Source organism: Anomaloglossus baeobatrachus, chromosome 2 (genome assembly GCF_048569485.1).
Source record: "Anomaloglossus baeobatrachus isolate aAnoBae1 chromosome 2, aAnoBae1.hap1, whole genome shotgun sequence".
NCBI classification, from domain to species: Eukaryota; Metazoa; Chordata; class Amphibia; order Anura; family Aromobatidae; genus Anomaloglossus; species Anomaloglossus baeobatrachus.
The window spans coordinates 266797520-266823721 of record NC_134354.1 but is presented as its reverse complement, the minus strand read 5'-3'; the positions used below and the strand labels follow the sequence as shown (position 1 = coordinate 266823721).

Genomic DNA, 26202 nt, shown 5'->3' with positions numbered 1-26202 from the left:
AATATAACATAACATTACAGCTCTGTGCAATCAGAAGGTAAATAGAGGACAGTGGTGCATTGTCCTAGTGCTGATGAGGACCTGTTTCTACCTTGCTGCATGATCGGATTCATATGAGGCAGCCGTGGGAAACTAAAGCGAGGACCTCCTTAGAATTGAGACTGATCAGCTAGGCGACCTCCACTTCTCAGCTCCCTTATGTGTTAATAGTAAAGTCTTACAGGAGATGTCATTCAAAGCACTATCATATTCGATTCTGCAGTCAGTTTTTTGCAGTAGATGTGCTGTTACAATTGATATTATAGGTCCTATTCATTAAAGTGTTTACAGCAGAATTATTGTGTAAAACACCTTAAAAAGTCACAATATTTTTGCACAATTCGGAATTTGCTCGAAAATATTGCAACTCTTGGCATTCACATTCCAATTCCAGCCAACTAAACCAATATAAGTGGAGCATGGGAAGGACAGGGTGTTATTATATGCTCGCCTGTCAAATTCATAAAAAGTTAGCTTACACCAATAATGTAGTCCAGTCCCTTCAGAAATGTTTAAAGGGAATCTGACAGCAGGTTTTTTCTAGCTCATATGACAGCAATACAATGTAGATAAGGAGATTCTGAATCCATTGGTGTATTACATAGATTACTGGCTGCAGCCATTCTGAAACAATCAAATAATTTAGGTTCAGGAGTTGTCCTGCCCACACCAGGTTCTCTATAGAGATTGTACATTGACTGTGAGGTGTCAATCACAGCAGGCGGCATATTGGACTGGCATGCATGTGAGTTTCTAGCCCTGTAATGTTAATCCCAGGGTAATACACCCTTTAGTTTGCACACACTCTGATAAGAGAAGCACAGTTGTTTATTGTTTTAACCCCTACAGCATGCTGTACCCAGCTTGCACAGCAAAAACCTGCTGACAAATTCCCTTTAAAATACTCTCTTATATCATTAAGTAAAGTGTACCTCTTAATGATTAAGGCATCATTAAGGCTCCAGCGAGCCCTTTCTTCACACTGGCATGCACAACACCAGCGTTTTTGAATCTGCTGCTATATCTCTTTTTGGGCACTTTGGTCGCTGGTTGATTCTGTAGACTTTCTTTTGGACAATAGAGGTATCTTTTTTTGGACATCTTATATATTACATATAGTCAGCACAGGTTGAATGATGCTGAGCATGCTCAGAGAGGGAAGCTGTTGTATAAAATCATGGCACAAATTGTGCAATCTACATTTGGATTCAATATTACATGTACCCTACAAGGAAAAGGGATAGATGGACACATGACCAGTGCCTGACTTGGGCTCATATGACGGCTTATACTTCTCATGGGAACAGAGACCTTTTGTTCAGAAATCTCTATCTGGGTCACTTGCAGATTGTACGAACCAGATATATAACCTACACAGGGCCAGTTCCAGGTTTTTGTGGGCCCCAGGCGGAAGAATCTCAGTTGGCCCCATGTCCACACAGACTCACACATATACTGTAGATAAGCACACATACTCGCATACATACACATACATATTTAAAGACAAATTCACAAAAATACGTAGAAACGGACTTAAATCTATACACAGTCATATACAGTGACATACAGTACATACCGTAAATATACACATCTTACCTGCACATACAGACTCACTAGAGATATTATTAATATGGGGAAGTTGGCAGCAGCCTCACTCACCTCCCTCACTTGTCTCCATCCAGCTCGTCAAAGGCATGTGGATGTGCAGGGCAAGATACGTGATGCCCATCATTAACAGACATGGCCGCACAGTGCACACTGACACTGCTGTATATACACTACAGGATGAGCTCAGGGCAAATACATTCCTGGGGGCATAGACAGCACTGAGAGGGTGGCATACACGATACTGGGGAATGCTTGGAGCTTGGGGGGCATACACATTACTGGGGGCTTGGGGGGGGGGGCACACATTACTGGGAGACGCTGGGGGCCTGTGGGGCATACACATTACTGAGGATGCTGGAAGCCTGAGAGACATATACATTACTGGGGGAAGCTGGAGGCCTGGGGGGCATACACATTACTGGGGGACACTGGGAGTCTGTGGAATATACACATTACTGTGTGATGCTGGGGGCCTTGAGGACACTCACATTACTGGGGACCTGGGGGCATACACATTACTGGGGGTCTGGGGGGCATACACATTTCTGGTGGACACTGGGGGCCTGTGGGAAAAACACATTACTGTGGGATACTGGGGACTTGGGGGGCATACACATTACTGGGGGATGCTGGGAGCCTGTAGGATATACATATTACTGGGGTACGCTAGGGGACATACAAATTACTGGGGGATGGTGGAGGCCTGGGGGACATTCACATTACTGAGTGCATGGGGGGCATACACATTACTGGTGGACACTGGGGGCCTGTGGGAAAAACACATTACTGGGGATACTGGGGACCTGTAGGGCATACACATTACTGGGGGATGCTGGGAGCCTGTGGGATATACACATTACTGGGAGATGCTGGAGGCCTGGGGGGCATAGACATTACTGGGGGCCTTTGGGATATACACATTACTGGGGGATTCTGGGGACTTTGGGGGCATACATATAACTGGGGGATGCTGGGGGCCTAGGGGGCATTCACATTACAGAGTGCATGGGGGGCATACACATTACTGGTGGACACTGGGGGCCTGTGGGAAAAACACATTACTGGGGATACTGTGGAGTCGTAGGGCATACACATTACTGGGGGGTGCTTGCAGCTTGTGGGATATACACATTACTGGGAGATGCTGGGGGCATACACATACTTGCCTGAGGTGATGAAGGGCATACACATTACTGGAGGCATAGACAGCACTGGGGGGGTTGCACATTACTGTAATCACTGGGGGGCATACACATTACTGGGGGCCTGTGGGGCATACACATACTGGTCCTGAAGGCCTGTGGGGCATGCAGATACTGGCCCTGGAAGTCAAGCACATACTGGCCCTGAGGGCATGTGGGTACCTGTGGGGCATACACATATTGATGCTGGGGGCGGGTAGGCAGGGTAGACGACAGCACTGTAGGACGCTGGGGGCCGGCGGCTACTCTTCTCTATCTGTGGGACAGGAGCGCATTGCATACTAGTGAAGCGCCCCACAGGGCATGTGGTTAACCTACTCGTTGCCGGGCCGTTGCGGGTCGGGTCAAGCGATGACACGGGTGGCCTTGCCCGGTTCCGTTGCCCCGAGGCATAAAGTAAATGGTGGGGAAAGCGGGGTGATGGGGAAAGTTTGTTGTGACGCCACCTGTGGTGTGCGGCCAGGGAGTAGCCGCCGCTGCAGAATTCCTCAACGGGGCAGGTGTTATGGAAGCCAGGATGGTGTCGCTCCCCACAGGCAGAGTGGGCCCCGAGTAAATGACGAGGACAGTAGTCCACGGGAGAACCAAAGCGCGGGGCAACGGCGCCGGCAAAGACAGGGATGACACAGGGGGCTGTGGTTCAAAGTTCTCTCTACTCACAGTTGGTAAGATGCTCGGAGATGCCGCTCTCCGCCGCGATGGGCCTCAGCCAGTCGCGGGTAAATCAGAGGCAATCACAGGTGTCTGGAGCGTGAGACCACCCTTCCTTGCGCTTGGTTGTGGATCCCCGTGGCTTGAAGCGGCCTGGGGACCCCAATATCTCTGTTAACGTTAAGTGTCCCATCCCGTACGTAGGTGGCTTTGATTCTCGCCCCATGGGGCCTGGCTGCAATCCCGACCCCGGATCCTATGTGTTACTGTGCTCTGGGAAAATGGGTGGTGGGCAATGGGACTTGGAATCCCCATCCCCTGCAGATTCTGGCAGACAACATAGAGTATAATCTGCCCTAGGTCTTCTGCACCCTGTGAGTGCTGGCACTGTGGGAACAGTTAGGCTCGACCTCCAGCTACCATCTTCTTCTCTGTCTCACCATCTCCACCGGTTGTCTCTTGACCTCTTCCAGTCTGGCCGGTTCCACCTAGAAGAGCTCTGAAGCACTCTTTCCAGGTATCGTGTTGTTCAAAGTCTCTGACTATTCTCCTTTCCCGAGATAGCTCTGAAGCATGCATTCCGGGCGGTCTCCCTGAGGGGAGCTGGGTCGCACACCCAAGGACCTGTTGTTGCTTCTCTGTCCCAGACTGATCTGACTAGAAACTCTTTGTGTTTGCTCACTTCCTCAGGCAGTCCCCACCTTTGGGATGACTAATTGGTGGTTGCCCCAGCAACCGGGAATTTCCCAGGCTGTTTGTCTTCCTGTGTTATATAACTAGCTGACATATGGGTTGGGGATTGTGTAAGTGAAAAAAACACCAGTGATTAACCTCCTCCTACCCGGAACGAATACTACATCTTAAAAGAGATGCAGTACCCTGTGGTGACTGAGCCTCAGGGGCGCCACACTAGCTCCGCCTACAGATGAACCCTGCCTGCAATGCATGTGTACGCAGTGATGCTGCGGGCGTGTGTTCGGCTGGTTTGAAGTGCCGGCAGCCAGCAAAGACTGCTGGCTGGAGCACTGTCTGCGGTCCCTGGAAATCTGCCCTGGGGCTACAGGAAAGCAATTGACGACCTGTTCCTGCCAACCACAAGTGAGCCCACATGGCTGTCCAGGGCCCCGGCACTTGCCTAGGTGCACTGGGTGCTGATGCCGACCCTGAACCTCTATATTATAATACATCCCCAATTTACAATTGTCACCAGTTTTATGGCCTATAAGCTGCGGCCACCACGAGTGGGCTCTTATGTACAGCATTCTAACATGCTGTATATAAGAGCACAGGCCGCTGTGAGAACATAAAAACACTTTATAATACTCACCTAAACCGGTCGCTGCGGTGCTGGTTGGCCCGGTGGGCGGCGCTGTTCTCTAGGACCGGCGCCTCCTCTTTCGTCCATCTTGCTCCTCTGTCTTCTGAAGCCTGTGTGCATGACGCGTCCACGTCATACACACTCACCGGCACTGAGGTTCTGCGCAGGCGCTCTTTGATCTGCCCTTCTCAGGGCAGATCAAAGTATTGTAGTGCGTCTGTGCAGGACCTCAGTGCCAGTGAGTGTAGTATTATAGTAGTTACATTTTTGCAGATAGAGGGAAACACTATAGTAATTATATTCTTATATATAGAGGCAGTATTAAATTAGCTACATTCCTGTACATAGAGGCTGTGTTCTAGTAGTTTTATTCTTGTACATAGGGACAACATTATAGCAAATTACTAATACTACTATAAAAGCTTCTAGAATGCTGCCCCTGTACACAACAACAAGCTTCTATAATACTGCCTCTATACACAAGAATGAGCTTCTAAAATGCTGCCCCTATACACAAAAACAAGATTCTATAATGTTTCCCCTGTACACAAGAATGAGCTTCTAAAATGTTGCCCTTATACACAAGAACAAACTTCTATAATGCTGCTGCCTCTGTACACAAGAATGACCTTCTATAATGCTGTCCCTGTACACAAGAACAAGCTTCTATAATGCTGCCTCTGTACACAAGAATGAGCTTCTATAATGCTGCCCCTGTACACAAGAACGAGCTTCTATAAAGCTACCCCTATACACAAGAATGACCTTCTATAATGCTGTCCCTGTACACAAGAATGAGCTTCTATAATGTTGCCCCTATACACAAAAACAAGCTTCTATAATGCTGCCTCTGTACACAAGAATGACCTTCTATAATGCTGTCCCTGTACACAAGAACAAGCTTCTATAATGCTGCCTCTGTACAAAAGAATGAGCTTCTATAATGCTGCCCCTGTACACAAGAACAAGCTTCTATAATGCTGCCTCTATACACAAGAATGAGCTTCTAAAATGCTGCACCTATACACAAGAACAAGATTCTATAATGCTGCCTCTTTACACAAGAACACACTTCTACAATGCTGTCCCTGTACACAAGAACAAGCTTCTATTATGCTGCCTCTATACACAAGAACGAGCTTCTATAAAGCTACCCCTATACACAAGAATGACCTTCTATAATGCTGTCCCTGTACACAAGAATGAGCTTTTATAATGTTGCCTATATACACAAGAACAAGTTTCTATAATGCTGCCTCTGTACACAAGAATGAGCTTCTATAATGCTGCCCCTATACACAAGAACAAGCTTCTATAATGCTGCCTCTGTACACAAGAATGAGCTTCTATAATGCTGCCCCTATACACAAGAACAAGTTTCTATAATGCTGCCTCTGTACACAAGAATGAGCTTCTATAATGCTGCCCCTATACACAAGAACAAGCTTCTATAATGCTGCCTCTGTACACAAGAATGAGCTTCTATAATGCTGCCCCTATACACAAGAACAAGCTTCTATAATGCTGTCCCTGTACACAAGAATGAGCTTCTATGATGCTGCCCCTGTACACAAGAACAAGCTTCTATAAAGCAACCCCTGTACACAAGAACACGCTTCTATAATGCTACCCCTATACAAAAGAATGACCTTATATAATGCTGTCCCTGTACACAAGAACAAGCTTCTATAATGCTGCCTCTATACACAAGAATGAGCTTCTAAAATGCTGCACCTATACACAAGAACAAGCTTCTATAATGCTGCCTCTTTACACAAGAACACACTTCTACAATGCTGTCCCTGTACACAAGAACAAGCTTCTATTATGCTGCCTCTATACACAAGAACGAGCTTCTATAAAGCTACCCCTGTACAAAAGAACAAGCTTCTATAATGCTACCCCTATACAAAAGAATGACCTTCTATAATGCTGTCCCTGTACACAAGAATGAGCTTCTATAATGTTGCCCCTATACACAAGAACAAGCTTCTATAATGCTGCCTCTGTACACAAGAATGAGCGTCTATAATGCTGCCCCTGTAGACAAGAACAAGCTTCTACAATAAAACCACTGTACACAAGAACAAGCTTCTATAATGCTACCCCTATACACAAGAATGACCTTCTATAATGCTGTCCCTGTACACAAGAACAAGCTTCTATAATGTTGCCCCTGTACACAAGAACAAGCTTCTATAATGCTGCCTCTGTACACAAGAATGACCTTCTATAATGCTGCCTCTGTACACAAGAATGAGCTTTTATAATGCTGCCCCTGTACACAAGAACACGCTTCTATAATGCTGCCTCTATACACAAGAATGAGCTTCTATAATGCTGTCGATATACACAAGAACGAGCTTCTATAATGCTGCCTCTAAACACAAGAACAAGCTTCTATAATGCTGTCCCTGTACACAAGAATGAGCTTCTATAATGCTACCCCTATACACAAGAATGACCTTCTATAATGCTGTCCCTGTACACAAGAATGAGCTATAATGCTGTCCCTGTACACAAGAATGAGCTATAATGCTGTCCCTGTACACAAGAACGAGCTTCTATAATGCTGCCTCTTTACACAAGAACGAGCGTCTATAATGCTGCCCCTGTACACAAGAACAAGCTTCTATAATGCCACCCCTGTACACAAGAACAAGCTTCTATAATGCTGCCCCTGTACACAAGAACACGCTTCTATAATGCTGCCCCTGTACACAAGAACAAGCTTCTATAATGCCACCCCTGTACACAAGAACAAGCTTCTATAATGCTGCCCCTGTACACAAGAATGACCTTCTATAATGCTGCCCCTGTACACAAGAACAAGCTTTTATAATGCTGCCCCTATACAAAAGAACGAGCTTCTATAAAGCTACCCCTATACACAAGAATGACCTTCTATAATGCTGCCTCTGTACACAAGAACAAGCTTCTATAATGCTGCCCCTGTACACAAGAATGACCTTCTATAATGCTGTCCCTGTACACAAGAACAAGCTTCTATAATGCTGCCCCTGTACACAAGAACAAGCTTCTATAATGCCACCCCTGTACACAAGAACAAGCTTCTATAATGCTGCCCCTGTACACAAGAACACGCTTCTATAATGCTGCCCCTGTACACAAGAACAAGCTTTTATAATGCCACCCCTGTACACAAGAACAAGCTTCTATAATGCTACCCCTATACACAAGAACGAGCGTCTATAATGCTGCCCCTGTACACAAGAACAAGCTTCTATAATGCCACCCCTGTACACAAGAACAAGCTTCTATAATGCTGCCCCTGTACACAAGAACACGCTTCTATAATGCTGCCCCTGTACACAAGAACAAGCTTCTATAATGCCACCCCTGTACACAAGAACAAGCTTCTATAATGCTGCCCCTGTACACAAGAATGACCTTCTATAATGCTGCCCCTGTACACAAGAACAAGCTTTTATAATGCTGCCCCTATACAAAAGAACGAGCTTCTATAAAGCTACCCCTATACACAAGAATGACCTTCTATAATGCTGCCTCTGTACACAAGAACAAGCTTCTATAATGCTGCCCCTGTACACAAGAATGACCTTCTATAATGCTGTCCCTGTACACAAGAACAAGCTTCTATAATGCTGCCCCTGTACACAAGAACAAGCTTCTATAATGCCACCCCTGTACACAAGAACAAGCTTCTATAATGCTGCCCCTGTACACAAGAACACGCTTCTATAATGCTGCCCCTGTACACAAGAACAAGCTTTTATAATGCCACCCCTGTACACAAGAACAAGCTTCTATAATGCTGCCACTGTACACAAGAATGAGCTTCTATAATGCTGCCCCTGTACACAAGAACAAGCTTCTATAATGCTGCCTCTATACACAAGAATGAGCTTCTAAAATGCTGCACCTATACACAAGAACAAGCTTCTATAATGCTGCCTCTTTACACAAGAACACACTTCTACAATGCTGTCCCTGTACACAAGAACAAGCTTCTATTATGCTGCCTCTATACACAAGAACGAGCTTCTATAAAGCTACCCCTTTACACAAGAATGACCTTCTATAATGCTGCCTCTGTACACAAAAACAAGCTTCTATAATGCTGCCCCTGTACACAAGAACAAGCTTTTATAATGCTGCCCTTGTACACAAGAACATGCTTCTATAATGCTGCCCCTGTACACAAGAACAATCTTTTATAATGCTGCCCCTATACACAAGAACGAGCTTCTATAAAGCTACCCCTGTACACAAGAATGACCTTCTATAATGCTGCCCCTGTACACAAGAACAAGCTTTTATAATGCTGCCCCTATACACAAGAACGAGCTTCTATAAAGCTACCCCTGTACACAAGAATGACCTTCTATAATGCTGCCCCTGTACACAAGAACAAGCTTCTATAATGCTGCCCCTGTTCACAAGAACAAGCTTCTATAATGCTGCCCCTGTACACAAGAACACGCTTCTATAATGCTGCCCCTGTACACAAGAACACGCTTCTATAATGCTGCCCCTGTACACAAGAACACGCTTCTATAATGCTGCCCCTGTACACAAGAACACGCTTCTATAATGTTGCCCCTGTACACAAGAACACGCTTCTATAATGCTGCCTCTGTACACAAGAACTTGCTTCTATAATGCTGCCCCTGTACACAAGAACAAGCTTCTATAATGCCACCCCTGTACACAAGAACACGCTTCTATAATGCTGCCCCTGTACACAAGAACAAGCTTCTATAATGCTGCCCCTGTTCACAAGAACACGCTTCTATAATGCTGCCTCTGTACACAAGAACAAGCTTCTATAATGCTGCCCCTGTTCACAAGAACATGCTTCTATAATGCTGCCCCTGTACACAAGAACAAGCTTCTATAATGCTGCCCCTGTTCACAAGAACACGCTTCTATAATGCTGCCCCTGTTCACAAGAACAAGCTTCTATAATGCTGCCCCTGTACACAAGAACACGCTTCTATAATGCTGCCCCTGTACACAAGAACACGCTTCTATAATGCTGCCCCTATACACAAGAACAAGCTTCTATAATGCTGACCCTGTATACAAGAATGAGCTTCTATAATGCTGCCCCTATACACAAGAACACGCTTCTATAATGCTGCCCCTGTACACAAGAATGATTAAATATTGATATAACAATTGGATAGAATATGGAATCAGGTGAGGAATTTTATTATCTTGGGCTTTTATCAGGTAGGTTCTTTTAGTTCAGATAATTAGGGGATGTGGATATTCATATATTTGTAGAACTCACATTTAATAATTTCCTTTGGGATAAGAACCTGATGTGTCTCCACTAAAATGTGTTACGATATTTTTTTTTAACTTTTGAATGCTTCACATTTTTACGTAGGAGCAGTATTTAATACTTTCAGGAAGAAATAAAGTGTCTCGGCAATGTGAAATCATTATTAGAATAGGAGAATGACTTTTTTCTCCTGAATGACAATATTTTGATGAAACCATCTGTAGTACAGAGGTTCATGCTGCCAGGCGCAGCCACCTGCTGTCAATCACATGTCACCCGCCGCAGTCAGAGCCCAAGAGACAAGTCATTTATCTCACAGCTATTTTTGGTGCCTCGAAAATACCATTTTGTCATGTTTTTGGCACAAGGCTTTTTTTGGCAGTCCGAGGCTTACTTCTGGCTTCCAGCATGTTGTGACACTTGGAGAGCAGATTTTTCTCTTATTAATCATGGAGATTCTCAGTCAATCGTGAAAAGAAACCATTAAAATACCTCAAAAATATTTAACAACCACTATTTTATCTTCTGTGTTACAGTAATTATTTTCTAAAAGAGGGCCTTTCCCCAGGGTAAACGGTTTTGCTATTGTTTTATTCCAGCTGCTCCTGTTTGTATTACATCTTTTTTGTTTGTTTTCTTTTGTGTATTTTTTAGCTTTTCTTTAGCTTTCTAGAGATATGGGCCTTACTATTCAGTGCTAATTTGTATTGTCTTTACCAAGGGAACATTTCTTCATTGGATTCTCCGGGGAGTAGTATCTTTATGCTGCTCTGCATTATTAGGGGTACTTTGCAGGCTGCGACATCGCAAGCCGATGCTGTGATGCCGAGCGCGATAGTACCCTCCCCCGTCGCAGAAGCGATATCTTGTGATTGCTGGCATAGCGAACATTATCTCTACGCCAGCTTCACATGCACTCACCTGCCCTGCGACGTCGCTCTGGCCGGCTACCCGCCTCCTTCTTAAGGTGGCGTGTCGTGCGGCGTCACAGCGACGTCACACGGCAGGCGGCCAATAGGAGTGGAGGGGCAGAGATGAGCGGGACGTAAACATCCCGCCCACTCCTTCCCTTCCGCATTGCAGCCAGGACGCAGGTAGGAGATGTTCCTCGCTCCAGCGGCTTCACACACAGCGATGTGTGCTGCCTGCTGGAACGAGGAACAACATCGTACCGTCGCTGCAACGGCATAATGGAAATGTCGGACCCTACACCGATGATACGATAACCATGCTTTTGCGTTCGTTAATCGTATCATCAAGGATTTGCACACTACAATGTCGACTGCGACGCAAGAAGTGCGTCACTTTCGATTTGACCCCACCGACATCGCACCTACGATGTCGTAGTGTGCAAAGCCCGCCTTACTCTGTGAGCCCCGCTGTCTTCGTAAAGACCATAAAAAGTAGCTCTTAATAGGCCCATATCTCTAAATGGTGTTTTGTTTTAATAAAAAGGAATATTCAGTTAACAAGGGAGAATAAAATAAGAGCAACTGGCCACATTTGATAGATTCCCATTAACGGTAACCTATCAGTTGGATCAACCCTCCTATGCCCTATGGGCATGTAAGTCATATAAATTTCAATATAATGACATACCTGCAATCTGATGTCTTATAACAGAGTGGAAGAATGACCGGCACCCCCTGAAGGTCACATAAATGTAATGTGTCATGTCGCATTTCTCATTTGATGCACTGATTTATAATTGTATTGTGGAAACTATTGCTAGTTGCGGGAGTTTTGGGTTACCAATTAGTGGGAAGCTCAGGGAGGGTCATCAGCTCTATAAGGCTAGTTTCACACATCCGGCTTTTCAACGGTTTGCTGGATTCGGTGCACGCCAGTACAATGTATACAGTACAGTGGCAGCGCCATAACTTCCGGGTCACATGTTCCAGTCACATGACAGCATGTTACCAGCGCTTGTCGCGCTGCCATTGTACTGTATACAGTGCCTACAAGTAGTATTCAACCCCCTGCAGATTTAGCAGGTTTGATAAGATGCAAATAAGTTAGAGCCTGCAAACTTCAAACAAGAGCAGGATTTATTAACAGATGCATAAATCTTACAAACCAACAAGTTATGTTGCTCAGTTAAATTTTAATGAATTTTCAACATAAAAGTGTGGGTCAATTATTATTCAACCCCTAGGTTTAATATTTTGTGGAATAACCCTTATTTGCAATTACAGCTAATAATCGTCTTTTATAAGACCTGATCAGGCCGGCACAGGTCTCTGGAGTTATCTTGGCCCACTCCTCCATGCAGATCTTCTCCACGTTATCTAGGTTCTTTGGGTGTCTCATGTGGACTTTAATCTTGAGCTCCTTCCACAAGTTTTCAATTGGGTTAAGGTCAGGAGACTGACTAGGCCACTGCAACACCTTGATTTTTTCCCTCTTGAACCAGGCCTTGGTTTTCTTGGCTGTGTGCTTTGGGTTGTTGTCTTGTTGGAAGATGAAATGACGACCCATCTTAAGATCCTTGATGGAGGAGCGGAGGTTCTTGGCCAAAATCTCCAGGTAGGCCGTGCTATCCATCTTCCCATGGATGCGGACCAGATGGCCAGGCCCCTTGGCTGAGAAACAGCCCCACAGCATGATGCTGCCACCACCATGCTTGACTGTAGGGATGGTATTCTTGGGGTCGTATGCAGTGCCATCCAGTCTCCAAACGTCACGTGTGTGGTTGGCACCAAAGATCTCGATCTTGGTCTCATCAGACTTTTTGGTGAGGCACCCGGGCGATGCTGTGATTAAACCAGGTGGAACTAGGAACTCCTTCAGGCTGAACTGAGGGTAGCTATCAACTCGCCTTCCTAGCACTTCTTTTGTTTCGGATAACCCCTGACTTGCAGTATCGTGGTATTCAGCCAGGGAAGTTGCTACTGCCTTTTCTCCCCTTTCTGGCCCGTTTGCCGTCAGAGTGTACCAGGTGAGATGGCTTCTGGCTCTATCTCCTTATGGGTCCCCCTGTTGCTGCTGAGGCTCGAACTCTGTATATTTGGTGAGGAACCTCTAGTCTCCTCACCGGCAGGTTTAGCAGATCAGTAGATGGATGTCCGCTCTAGAGACCTGTTCCCTGTGCGTGCTGAGTCACCAGCAGTCCCCGTACTCAACTGCCTCTCTTCAGGTGTCTTTCAGACTGACTTTCTGGTCACTGTTCTCCCCCGCTAACAGCTACCACACGTGCAGGGTCTGACTACTGTGTGCACGTCTGCTTCTCTCAGCAACTACTGCTCACTGCTCTCAGGCTGGCTGGCTCCTCCTCCTTCCTGACAGCCTCTGCAACCTAGCTTCCAGGCCCTCCACTACACCCCTTGCTGAGAATTGAAGGCTAGCCTCTTTCAGAGGCTACCCAAGGGTCCCCTCTAATGGTGTGTGAGACCTGGTCACTATGTGTTTGTGCGTACACACCCTATTCCAGCCTTCAGGATTACCTGTCAGTACCGACCCAGCATGGGTGCAGTACCTAGTGGCGCCTGACCAGGTCAGGGGCGCTACATATACACTGTACTGGCATGCGCCGAATCCGGCAAAACAGCGAAAAGTCGGATGTGTGAAACTAGTCTAAGGAGCTGTTGAGGCCCAGTACACCAGAGTGCCTGTAGTTACAACACAGCGAGCATCAGCCAGAGGCCCATTTCACACGTCAGTAAAAAACACAGACGTTCTTCACTGACGTGTAAAACACGCACATGTCCCTCTGTGTGCCGTGATTCACGGCACACGTGGGTTGTCTAAGTGCAATCCGGGCTCCGTTCTCTGTGGTCCATGATTGCACATAGAGATTAACTCACCTGTACCTTCTCCCGCTCTCCATGGTGCTGAACGCTCCCGCGGTGCAGCATCCGGCCGGCGCTGACCCCTGCAGCAGCTGCTTCCGGGTCGGCTGTGTCGTGCATTCATGAATATGCACGACAGTAATGAGCCGGCTCAGAAGCAGCAGGCAGAACAGGCTGCAGAGAGCGCCGCTGAAGCCGGGTGAGTAAAAATGATTTTTATTTGATATGCACGTTTTTTTCTGGCACGTGTTTCACAGATCACACCACTGCGTGGTCCGTGGGACATCAGTGATGCCAGAAAAAAATGGACATGTCTCCGTGCGGCAATCACGGACACGCGGGTACGCCGCACAGAGACACGTGCAGTGAAAAATCACTGATGTGTGAGCAGACCCATTCATTATAATGGGTTTGCGTATGTCAGTGATTCTAGTACGTAGAAAAAGAAGCACAAACGTCCCAGAATCACTGACGTGTGAAACAGGCCAGACAGAAAGGGAATCCTACCAGGTCAGAAATCCCGAAAAAGTGGCATAAACTTTATCCTGAAAGTGAGGACAGCTTACTGGGAAGTTGTGAGGCCCAAAAGGGAGCACAGATGGGAACAATGGTGGAGCAGAGCTATTAATAAACTCACTGCTGTGGACTGGACAAGGTCATCCTGATAGAGCGATTGATTGCAAGTTACCTACCTAGTGTGGAAGAGAAAGAAGTCAATGCCTTGCCTCATGGGAACATTTGGAAAAGTGGCTGCTTCCGAAAGTAGCACAAAAGAATTCTGCTTATATGGAACTATCAATAACATATCAATATGACCATAAAGCCACTAATGGATCTTGGAATGAAATAGATAATAATGAAGTCAAATATGTAATAAGTATTCATACCAAATGGAAACAATTTCAAAAGCCCTAATCTGGAATATGAACATACAGTATATAGAGAGCACCAGAAATAGTCCTAGTAATGAAATCAGTTGGTGAATGTATGTGCATGCAACCATGAAAATGTATGTATGAAGGAACACAAATAAAAGTATCACATGAAAAATAATCAATGGAAAGAGCATATTACAAGACAAATGGCTCCAAGCTGTAATCAATGGGCAATCCCACACGTATAAGTGCAAAACAGAGCAGCTTCATAAGGAGAGAAAGCTGTTATTTTGAAACTTACTCTTTTTTTGCATTATCCTTCATACATAGGTGGTTGCATGCATATGCACTCACCGATGAGAACAATAAGTGATCCAGCTTCCATGTAGCATGAATAAAACTCCAATTTTAATGAGAAATTCTTTATAAAACAACTTGGTGAGTAAGAGCGATCTGCTCGAAATGTGTCTGGTGGTGGTCGTGCATTTATCGGTCCTGAAATATCACATTTCATTTCTATTTGGACTTTGTTTTTTAAAGCATTTCTCATTCAAATTAAAATTTTATTCAAGCTACGTGTCGCTGGATCACTTATTTTTCTCATCTCTGCCTGAGGCCCCTTTCACATGTCAGTGTTTCTGGTACGTTTGTGCTTTTTTTTAAGCGTACCAGAATCACTGACATACGCAGACCCATTCTAATGAATGGGTCTGCTCACACGTCAGTGATTTTTCGCTGCACGTGTCTCCGTGCGGCGTACCCGCGTGTGCATGATTGCTGCACGGAGACATGTCCATTTTTTTTCTGGCATCACTGATGTTCCACGGACCACGCAGTGGTGTGGTCCGTGAAACACGTGCCAGAAAAAAACGTACTTTTAAAATAAAAAACATTTTAACTCACCCGGCGTCCAGCGATGTCCTCTGCAGCCCGTTCTCCCTGCTCCTTCTGTGCCGGCTGATTACTGTCGCGCATATTCATTATGCGCGACACAGCCGACCCGGAAGCAGCTCCTGCAGGGGTCACCGCCGGCCGGATGCTGCGTCGCGGGAGGATTCAGCACCATGGAGAGCGGGAGCGGGCGCAGGTGAGTGAATCTCTAAGTGCAATCACGGGCCACGGAGAACGGAGCCCGGATTGCACTTAGACAACCCACGTGTGCCGTGATTTTCGGCACACGCAGAGACATGTGCGTGTTTTACACGCCAGTGAAAAACGTCACTGTTTTTCACTGACGTGTGAAACGGGCCTGGCGCTGAGCAGAAGTGCGATCTCATGCTTCCTACTGCCAACAATTGGAGCAGTGTCTGGGGTGAGCTGGACTTTTTTCCTAACATATACACTCACCATTTGATTTCACTATACTATTTCTGGTGCTGAACAAAAATATAAACACAACACTTTTTTGTTTTCGCTCCCTTTTTTCATGAGTTGAACTCAAAGATATACTGTATTTTTCGCTTTATAAGACACACCTGATGATAAGACGCACCCCCAAATTTGGTGAAGGAAAAGAGAATTTTTTTTTAATAAATGGGGTCTGTCTTATAATGCCAGTGTCCGTCTAACAAATCATATAGGGTATATGTCCCTCATAGCCCCCCATCCTAAAATTACCCCCCTTAATCTGGATATGGCCCCCTTATATTGAATATAGCCCCCTTATGCTGGCACACGTCCCCCAGTGATGCCACATGTCCCCTATTGCTGGCACACGTCCCCTATGGCTGGTACACGGCCCCCTGTTGCTGGCACACGGCCCCTATTGCTGCCCATGGCCCCCTGTGGCTGGCACATGGACCCTATTGCTGCCCATGGCCCCCTGTGGCTGGCACATGGCTCATGATGCTGCCCATGGCCCCCTGTGGCTGGCACACGGCCCCTATTGCTGCCCATGGCCCCCTGTGGATGGCACACAGCCCCTATTGCTGCCCATGGCCCCCTGTGGATGGCACACATCACCCTGTTTTTGATATGGCCCCCATGCTGCTGCTTATAGTAAAATAAACTCTTTCCTTACTTTCTCCAGTGGTGTTCTCCCTCGTGTCTCCCTCCGTGCTGCTGAGTTCCTGCCCTTCCTGGTTCTCGGTGTCGGTCATGTGATCGGTACAGCAGAGTGACATGATCTCTGCGTGCCTGATCACAGCGGCAGGAGGGAGACAATGGGAGACACGCTGGAGAAGGTAAGTAAAGAGTTTTTTATTTTACTATGGGCAGCAGCATGGGGGCTATATCTAACACAGGGGGGCATGTGTCATCAAAGGGGAGCACAGGCACATATAATATGCGCCACTCCCCAGCCCATCACCACGGTGCGGTTTCAGCACCACGGTGGTGGACAGCAGCAGTGCATATTATATGAGCGGGAGCAGGAGATCTCCCCCTGCAGCCTTCACCAGCCTCTACCAGCCTGCCTCAGCCTCCAGCACCGCTCCAGAGCTGCCCCCACCTTCCCCGGACCCTGCAGTATATAATCTGTATATTCGGATTATAAGACGCACCCCCTACTTTCCCCCAAAATAAAAGTGCGTCTTATAAAGCAAAAAAATACGGTAATACTTTTCTATGTACACCAAAGGCCTTTTTCTCTCAAATATTGTTCACAAATTTGTCTAAACCTTTGTTACTGATCATTTCTGCTTGGCCGAGAGAATCCATCCTCCTCAAACGTGTGGCATATCATGATGATGATTACACAGCATAATTATTGTACAGGTGTGCTTTAGGCTGGCTACAATTTGCCTCACGCAATGGAACACATCTCCTTCACATGGAGTTGATCAGATTCTTGATTGTGGCCGGTGGAATGTTGGTCCTCTCCTCTTCAATGGCTGTGTGAAGTTGTTGGATATTGGCAGATACTTGTGTAGCGCCCCTGAGACCCTCAGAACACTACAGGGAACTGCATCTTGGGGATGCAGGACCCACCCCTTGGGACCTGGAGTAGCAGTGCCGAGTCAATCCAAACACGACCAAAATCCTAGTTCATCACTCCACACTGGGCATAGACGGTTAACAATGTAAGGGGATGGTCGCCATGGGAACGAGTCCCTGGGTATAGCCAGCCTGGTGGGAGGGGTTAGTCAGTCAGTAGTGAGGAGAGAGTCGAGTAGCACACAGGAGAGGTGTGCGGACGTGTCTGAGCTGGGTCCGTGTAACGGTGACCCTAGGGGCACAGGAGAAAGGTCGCCAGGACAGGTAACAAAGATACAGCTGGGACCTGAGCATGCACGGGGCACAGGGCCCAAGGTCAAGCGCAAGTTTTAGACTGTTTGGCAAATACCTGCCCGGTGAGGACACCTTCACGGACTTCACTGAACCAAATAATCCGGGTCATCAGCAGTAAACTAGGATCGGGGTTTGAACACTTACGTCCCTACAGGGTCCGCACTGCCTGCCGTACAGAGAAGGAGACTGTACCCCAAAAGGGACAGTCGGAGCCCCCAAACTCTTCATGCTACGGGGACCCAATCAACTAAGAGTGTCTTGCACAGAGCAACCTGGGTCACTACATTGGCACTGGTCCTCCAAGGGACCTAAACCAGCAACCTCTGGGTCCACATTAAGTAGAGACTGTTAAAGACAACCTGGTGTGGTCTCCCTTGGAGTACCCACATTCAGCAGTGGCAGTTCTCCATCCTTAACCGTAACCCGCAGGTGGCGTCACATGACAAAAACTCTTTACTCCCGTGTAAATACTCCCATTAACAAAAGGGGCCCAGAGCACGGTAACGGCCACTAGAGTGACATTCCCATTTGTTACTGCCTGGGACCGAGTACCCCCTTCTCTGGGCGCTACAGTCCCCTTTTTCTGGCGTCACGAACAGGATAAGGACAAGGTCCATTAACACGGGTGACGTGTGCCTTAAGAACTGTATTTAATGGACTGTTTGTGTAAAGACTGCCGCCATCTTTAATGCTGAAAAATCTGCTGCGCCATCACTGTGCCCAAAAGAGCGTAAAACTGCAAAAGCGCGCGAACGTAAGCCCTGCCCATGAGCCCTGAGAGCGCGGGTGGAAGTCGGCAGTAACTGGACCCGGAAGCTCCCAGTGTGCCAGTGTCCCCGCGAGAGTGGTGAGAAATGAATGAAAGGGCCTGGCGAGGTGGAAGCGCAGGGAAACGACAAAGGCTAGCAAAACTGTAACCGGCAAGATGTCTGCCAATCCAGCCCGCGATCACAGGTGACCCAGTCGAAGGGCCATACCCTGGATTGCGGAGAGGCTGGAGGCGGAGGTTCTGTGGCTGTACTGGACTATGCGGGCAGAGAACTTGCGGCGAATTGAGGAGTGGGAGGCGAAGATGATGGGGGTGGGGGCAGCCATGCGGGCTTGAGAGAGTGGAGCGCCGCCTGACCAGGCTGCACCGTCCCAGACTCCCGGATCCATCCTCAGCCAGACCGTATCACCGCCAGAGCCAGCGAGACCAGAAGCGGTTGCATCACCTTCCCCGCTGGGGAAGGAGCAAACATCAGTCCCTGATTTAGAGCCAGCAGTCCAGGGTCTGACAGTGTCGGGAGCCGCAGGGAAGGTTGCCGCCAGTGCTGACGACTATCCTCAGGTACTGCATCCAGCCACTGTAAAGCGAACGGCGGATCTGATTCCAAAGCTCGAATGGGTGCTGCATGCAGGGGGCGAGTTGTGCTAACGCGATACATGGTGTCTGACATCGAGGCGCTAAAGCCAGAGGAGCCTGTACACCAACCTGCTGCGGTTCCCTTCCCAGCCTCTGCACCTGCGACAGCCCCGGCATTTCGGCTGCTATCAGGGGGCAGAAGTGGTGTGTGTATCCAGTGCACCCAGACCTCGAGTGCTGATATCAGGAGGCCAGGTGATCCAAATGGCCCCCTTATCGAATGGTGGTAGCAGAACCAGGCTACCCCAGCAGTTATAATGTTCATGTTGTTATATGTTTGTGTTGTTACAATAATCTGCTAAAAATCTGCATAATAATCTAAGAATGTTTTGAAAACTTTGAATAATTTCTGGAAAAGTAACCTGATTCTGAAAAGTTAAAGTTAAACAAAGACCACGGCTGCAGGACTGGCAGCAGCCAACACAAACTTGTTTTATTGTAAAGAGTTGCACCCAGTGTGCCTCCCAGAGTAATCCCATTTGCACCATAAGGACATTGATCCCGCCACCAAGGAGAGGAAAGGTAGGAGAAAGATCTGAGATAGAGATGGCCCAGACCTGGTCACCAATGGGACCGGTGACCTGCCTCCTTGAAGGGTTTTTTCGGAACCAGGACCTTTTTGGGTGGTGGGTTGATGGGGTTGATGCTCATAGCCACGTTTAAGAGAAGTGTTCAAATATGTAATAAGTGGGGTGATTGGAACTTTCTGTGTTTTTTTCTATATTTTTTAAACCTTTTTCTAACTTTTTACACCCTAAGGCTAGTTTCACACATCTGTCTTTTCACCGGATTGCCGGATTCGGCGCACTCCAGTACAGTGTATACAGTACAATGGCAACGTGACAAGCTGCGATCACATGCTGTCATGTAACCGGAGCATGTGACCCGGAAGTTGCCACAATGCCACTGTACTGTATCACACTGTACTGGAGTCCGCCGAATCCGGCAAACTGGCGAAAAGCCGGATGTGTGAAACTAGCCTTAGGAGACTTAAAGCTGCCATCATCCGATCACTTGTATTATACATAGCAGTGCATCAACACTGCTATGTATAATGAAAATTGTGGTCTCCTATGAATGCCAGACAATGGCTGGAGTTCACAGGAGTATTGTAATGATAGATATAGGAGTCATCAGCAGACACCAGGAATGACCTGCTCCCCGCCGATGAGTGTTAAATGCCTCTGTCACAGATTGACAGCAGCATTTAACAGGTGAACATACATCGCTGAAACTCCGCTCTACCTGCAGCTGTTAAAGGCACATAACGGATATTTAAAACATCTTTTATGTGTGGGGAAAGATGCCTCATAAAAGGCAAGGACACCACCTTTGATGGACATAAATGTCAAAGTTAGTTAAGGGGTTAATTGTAATGGTCTCTCCTACTTCCTTGTTCATTCCCTTCGCTGTACTTTATAGCAGGCTGTTGCCATTGACATTATCCCTGTATCATGTTTTTCACTGGAGTTCAGAGTTTTCAAACCACACTTAGCCAAACAAAAACTTGCAGTCTTATTACCGAGAAATTCACATCTTAATATGTATATGAGCTGTTACGATCTATTGGCAGGGCATAGATCTCCCTGATAATCTGCCACTAGAAATATGAAAATGGGGCTTTACCAATGCTTTACTTCTCATGATCTACACTGAAGAGCAAAAGGGTAACAATGTTTTGAACATTTGAGCTCCATATCTCATCATCCACTACAGCTGTGAGTGTGACATCTCAGACATGCTAAATAGCTGCATGTCAAATTTCTATGATTAGTTATGCAGATTCTTGAATAGTGAGATATGGAGCCTAAAAATCAAAATTTCAACACATCGTTACCCTTTTGCTCTTCAGCGTTCATGTCTCACAATGGTAACTCCCCTTTTTATTTAAAATAAGCTCTGACAGATTCCCTGTACAGGGAAACTTAGGTGATAGCTTCAGTTTCCCTTTCCATGTGTATTCTCCACTGTTATAATACTTGATGACTCTGCTATTTGTTGTAGGTTTCTAAGTGATAGAATGTGTGCACTATTTCCGTCCATATTTTGGATGCGATTTGCCTATACGTGGCTATAGATGTGCCAAAGAAATCATATTTCATATGGATCGACAGTATAATATGCAACTTTTATGGATGCATTGCAATTCTTAATATAGGGAACTCTTTTTGTAAATTTTAATAACTGCTCATATTTCAAATGAATGCCACTTGGATGAAAATACCGATGAAAAATCATCCCTCTTTTAATGAATGAGAATCTAAGAACTTAAGGCCACTTTACGCTAGCGATGTCGCTGGTGAAAGCACCCGCCCCGTCAGTTGTGCGTCATGGGCAAATCGCTGCCCGTGGCGCACAACATCGTTAGTCCCCCGTCACACATACTTACCTGCCTAGCGATGTCGCTGTGACCAGCGAACCGCCTCCTTTCTAAGGGGGAGGTTCGTTTGGCGTCACAGCAGCATCACTAAGAGAAGCGGAGGGGCGGAGATGAGTGGCCGGAACATCCCGCCCACCTCCTGCATTCCTCATTGCCGGCGGCCGCAGGGACGGTGATGTTCCTCGTTCCTGCGGTGTCACACATAGCGATGTGTGCTGCCGCAGGAACGACAAACAACCTGCGTCCTGCAACAGCAACGACATTTGAGATTAGAACGACATGTCAACGATCAACGATATGGTGAGTAATTTTGATCGTTAGCGGTCGGTAGACGTCGCTAACGAGGCCAGATGTGCGTCACGAATTCCGTGACCTCAACGACATCTCGGTAGCGATGTCGTTGCGTGTAAAGCCCCCTTTAGACTGACTGTTTCATGCTGCGTGCTGCTGTGCTGCGGAGTGTACAGTGTCTCCTGTATCCTAGGCCTCTGCAGCAATATTCATAATTTACAACGTATGTATATATGATCTGGTGACATATCTTTATATATCAGCAAGGCATCATAGTGGCTCCTATTAACATATCCTCCCTATAGCCGATCACTTCCAGTAATATGGGCGATGCACAGAGTGGTTACAGTGATCAGTCATTAACCTGTGAGCAAAATGTAATCAAGCCCCAGTATGTAGCATATGTTTGCCGACCAGGCTGTCAATCAAAGTATCGGGGAGTGACTATAGACGGGTAGAACTTTTAAGTAAGAAGTGACTGTAACTGCTCTGGCTGGAAACGATTGGCTGCAGGGAGGATACATTTTCTTTTTCTCTCTGCAGCTGCTTTTTCATTAAATACATTGTCCACTACTTTTGCATTGGTGGCCTATACTAGATAGCTTATCGATGTCTGATCGTGGGGGAGCAACACCCGACCCGTTCCCTATCAGCTGGTCTTGGTGTCAGAGGTGGCCGAAACTGCACAATTACCGAGTTGTACAAATCAATAGGCAGATGTGCAGTAGCCAACGACACCCACGGTACAGTAGATGGAGAATGAAGCTCTGTAAATGTACAGGTCTGGACTCTACCGGCACCAAGATCAGCTGATTTTTAATGTCATTTGTTTCAATAGCATTTGACACTGACATTTCTGGCTGTCATATTTTCAGCGTGGGTAGTGTTTTACTAATCCAATAAAGAAAGCTGAGAGAGAAAAACGCCACGTGGAAACTCCATGCACAATGCTTGCTGCGTTATGAATAAATCGCCACTGACCCCAAATAAAGTTAAAAACATTACATTGGATGTAATGTGCTATTTCTAATAATAAAAAAAATCCCATAACCAAATCATTTCTAAAAACACATTTAAAATTGAGAGAAATATCACGGAAAACTTGTGGCGATTACTATGACTAATATCTTCTCACATAGAGCAGCAGGCAGGTCACAGGAAAGTGATTGACAGCAAGTATTTAGGAAGATCTGATATGTGCCTGACCAAATAGAGGGGCACTGCCTGACTGCTGGGGGATTATACAAGCAATATTGTGTTTAATATGGTCACACCCAGTTAAATGGGTTTGTTAGAAATTTTACGCTACAGTGTATTACAAAACAGGAAAAAAAAATCCAAATGGGGTGAAATTGCAAAAAAAGTACAATTCCACAATTGTTTTTCGTTTTTTTTATATACCATATTTACTATATGGTAAACTGATCTCTTAATATGATTCATCGGGTGAGTACGAGTTCATGGATACCGAACATGTATAGTTTTTTTTATTTAATTTGTGAAAACAAAATCAGAGATTTGTCTAAAAAAAATTGCGCTTTTGTCACCATTTTTAGAGACCCATAGTGTTCTCATTTTTCGGCATCTGAGGCTCAGTGAAAGCTTATTTTTTGTGCCCTGAGCTGATGCTTTTACAAACAACATTTTTGGTTGGATATGATGTTTTGATTACCTTTTATTGCAATGTTGCGTGGCCAAAAAAACAAAATTCTGGCTTTTTTATTTTTGTTTTAGTTATGCTGTGTACCAAACAGACTAGTAGATAATATATTTTGATAGATCGGACATTTATGAACTCAGCGCTACCAAATATGTGTACTTTTTTATTGTTTTATTTTCAATGGGGCAAAATTTTTTTCATATTTTTAAACTTTTTTAACTTTTTATTGTTTTTACTAGTGCCCTTGGGTGACTTGAAGCTGATACAGTCCAATCACTTGTGCTGTACTTAGCGGTGCTTCTCTGCAGAAATGCTGATCTCCTGTGAAAGGAGACTGACAGGGGTCATCAGCTGACCCTCATCTGGTGGCGCCCCACGATCACATCACAGGAGCGCCAATGTAGCGGGAAATGATGACCGCCAGCGTGCATTAAATCCTGCTGTCTGAGAATTGCAGAGGGCTTTAACTACTTAACATTGGCAGGTGGGTCTCTGAACTGCTTGCCGCTGTTGGAGGCACATGTCAGCTGATTAAGTCAGTCAATGTGCTAGGAAAGGTGCAGTCTCAGCGTGTGAGCCCGCATCAAAAGAAGCGACATGACCCATGACATACTGCTACGTCTTAGGTCATGAAGGGGTTAACTAACGTCATATCTGGTGGTGTTTGAGAAAGCTATATGTGGAAGAACATAGAAGGCGGACATACCTGCCGGGAGTCCTGCGTATGGCATATCACTTCCCAGCTCAAAGGTTTGCATTTATGGTTTGGTTAGTAAATGCTCTGAACAACTCCCATCCAGCAAAAGGTATATTGTTGTTTGTGCCTTACTTCAGGGGATCGAGGGTGGGAGGCCTTTGCCCTGTTCTTTTCATTCCTTCCAGCAGTCTAGAATGCAGAATATTATTAAATTACACTGTAGCCATAGAGCAGCTGCTAACGAGCTATCCGGCTTTCAGACTTAAAGCATAACTATCATTTTAATTGTTATTTCATAAATCAATAGTACACATGAGAATAGGCAACTGTGTAATATATCTGATCAGACAAATCTGCTTCTTTCTCTGCCAGAATTGATCAGTCATTATCAAACTATGATGACGGGAGCAAGGAAGAGCTAGAGTCAGAGGGAGGAGATAGATTCAGAGGGAGGAGCTAGAAGCAGGGGGAGGAACTAGAGGTAGAGCTCCTCCCCTCCTCCCTCTTCAATGTACATAGAATCTCATCAGCACCATCTGCCATCTCCTATCTTAGTAATTGGAAAGTCTTCATTGAATACAAATTGTGACAGCTATGACAAGGACTGTCAGGAAGCAGCCGAGAGGTGGAGCTGGAGGGACATCTACCATAAAAGATGATGCCTTCTGATGCCTATCATGCCTTTGCACAACTGTAGCTTGAAAGTGGAGCATCCTATTTATTAAAGAGCGAATTTAGAGACTTTTCACCAAAACCATTTAGTGTCTGTGTCAATGGGTTATTACTGATTTCTATTGGTGGATAAGAAAGGGAAGAAGCCAGCTACTGAGCTAACTTCTGGAAGAACAGCGGTCATAGAAGCCACTTCTTATGTGCTTATAATCATTCAGTTACTACTTTTTTATCGATCATATCTTGTCTCACTCAGAGCTGCATTCATAATTCTGCAAGTTTCTTAGTAGTTACCAGTCTCCTTGGTGCTTCCTTTACTGTTTGCATGGTGTCTGCTTTCCACTTCCAGAAATGAAAAAAAAAAATCTCCCACAATGCACTGCATAATACATTTTGGAAATGAACATTCTGTGCCTCCAGGAATGTATGTGCAGCAGATTATTATTTGTCCTAAATATTATTTGTCCTAAATACAAAGTGATATTCAGTACAACACATTCATGTCGGAGTGGATGTGGATGAGAATGTGGCCTTTCGGTGGAGTTGACAACAAATAATTCTCTTTTTTTTCTGATGTTTTCACAGCTGAAGAAAGCTCTAACAGCGGAAAAGATGCCGCCATCATTGGAAGTAAGAAATCCGCTTCTAATCTGATAAGTAAACCGTGTGGCGATGTAACCATGATAAGAGACAGGAGCACATTATTAGATTCCAGATGGCTACCAGACGGGCACCACCAAAGACTACATGCAAATATAGAGACTGGACATCAAAATAGTTAATGTTCCTTTATTAATTACCATGTAGAGAACATAAGGGAGAGAAACAACAAAGCCAAGAGTTTAAAAACATTTAGAAAACCTACAAAAATGTGCATTATCGCAAGACTTCATGCAGGACAGTGGCCAATCCCATAGATCAAGTCTATCCACCCAGGAAAATACGGTATCAAAATTACACAGAAGTACTGCATTCATAAGTCACTCCTCACTGCGTGTGATGCCAGTGTGAAGTCACATTCCAACTGCACGTATTGAGCGAGGCTGTGCACGTCTAGTTAGACTGTGGCTGTAAGTATGTGTGACGCCCTTGCCTATCACCACCCTCCTTGGTTAC

General features: G+C 45.8%; 1 protein-coding gene across 1 annotated transcript in view; it reads left to right on the top strand.

Annotated features, from left to right (window-relative positions):
* Window positions 1–26202, top strand: part of LOC142289824 (glycophorin-C-like) — a 75839-nt gene that overhangs the window by 43448 nt on the left and 6189 nt on the right. The window contains exon 2 of the mRNA XM_075333754.1: window positions 25672–25716. Within this exon, the coding sequence (XP_075189869.1) occupies window positions 25672–25716 (45 nt within the window). The remainder of the gene's footprint in view (window positions 1–25671; window positions 25717–26202) is intronic.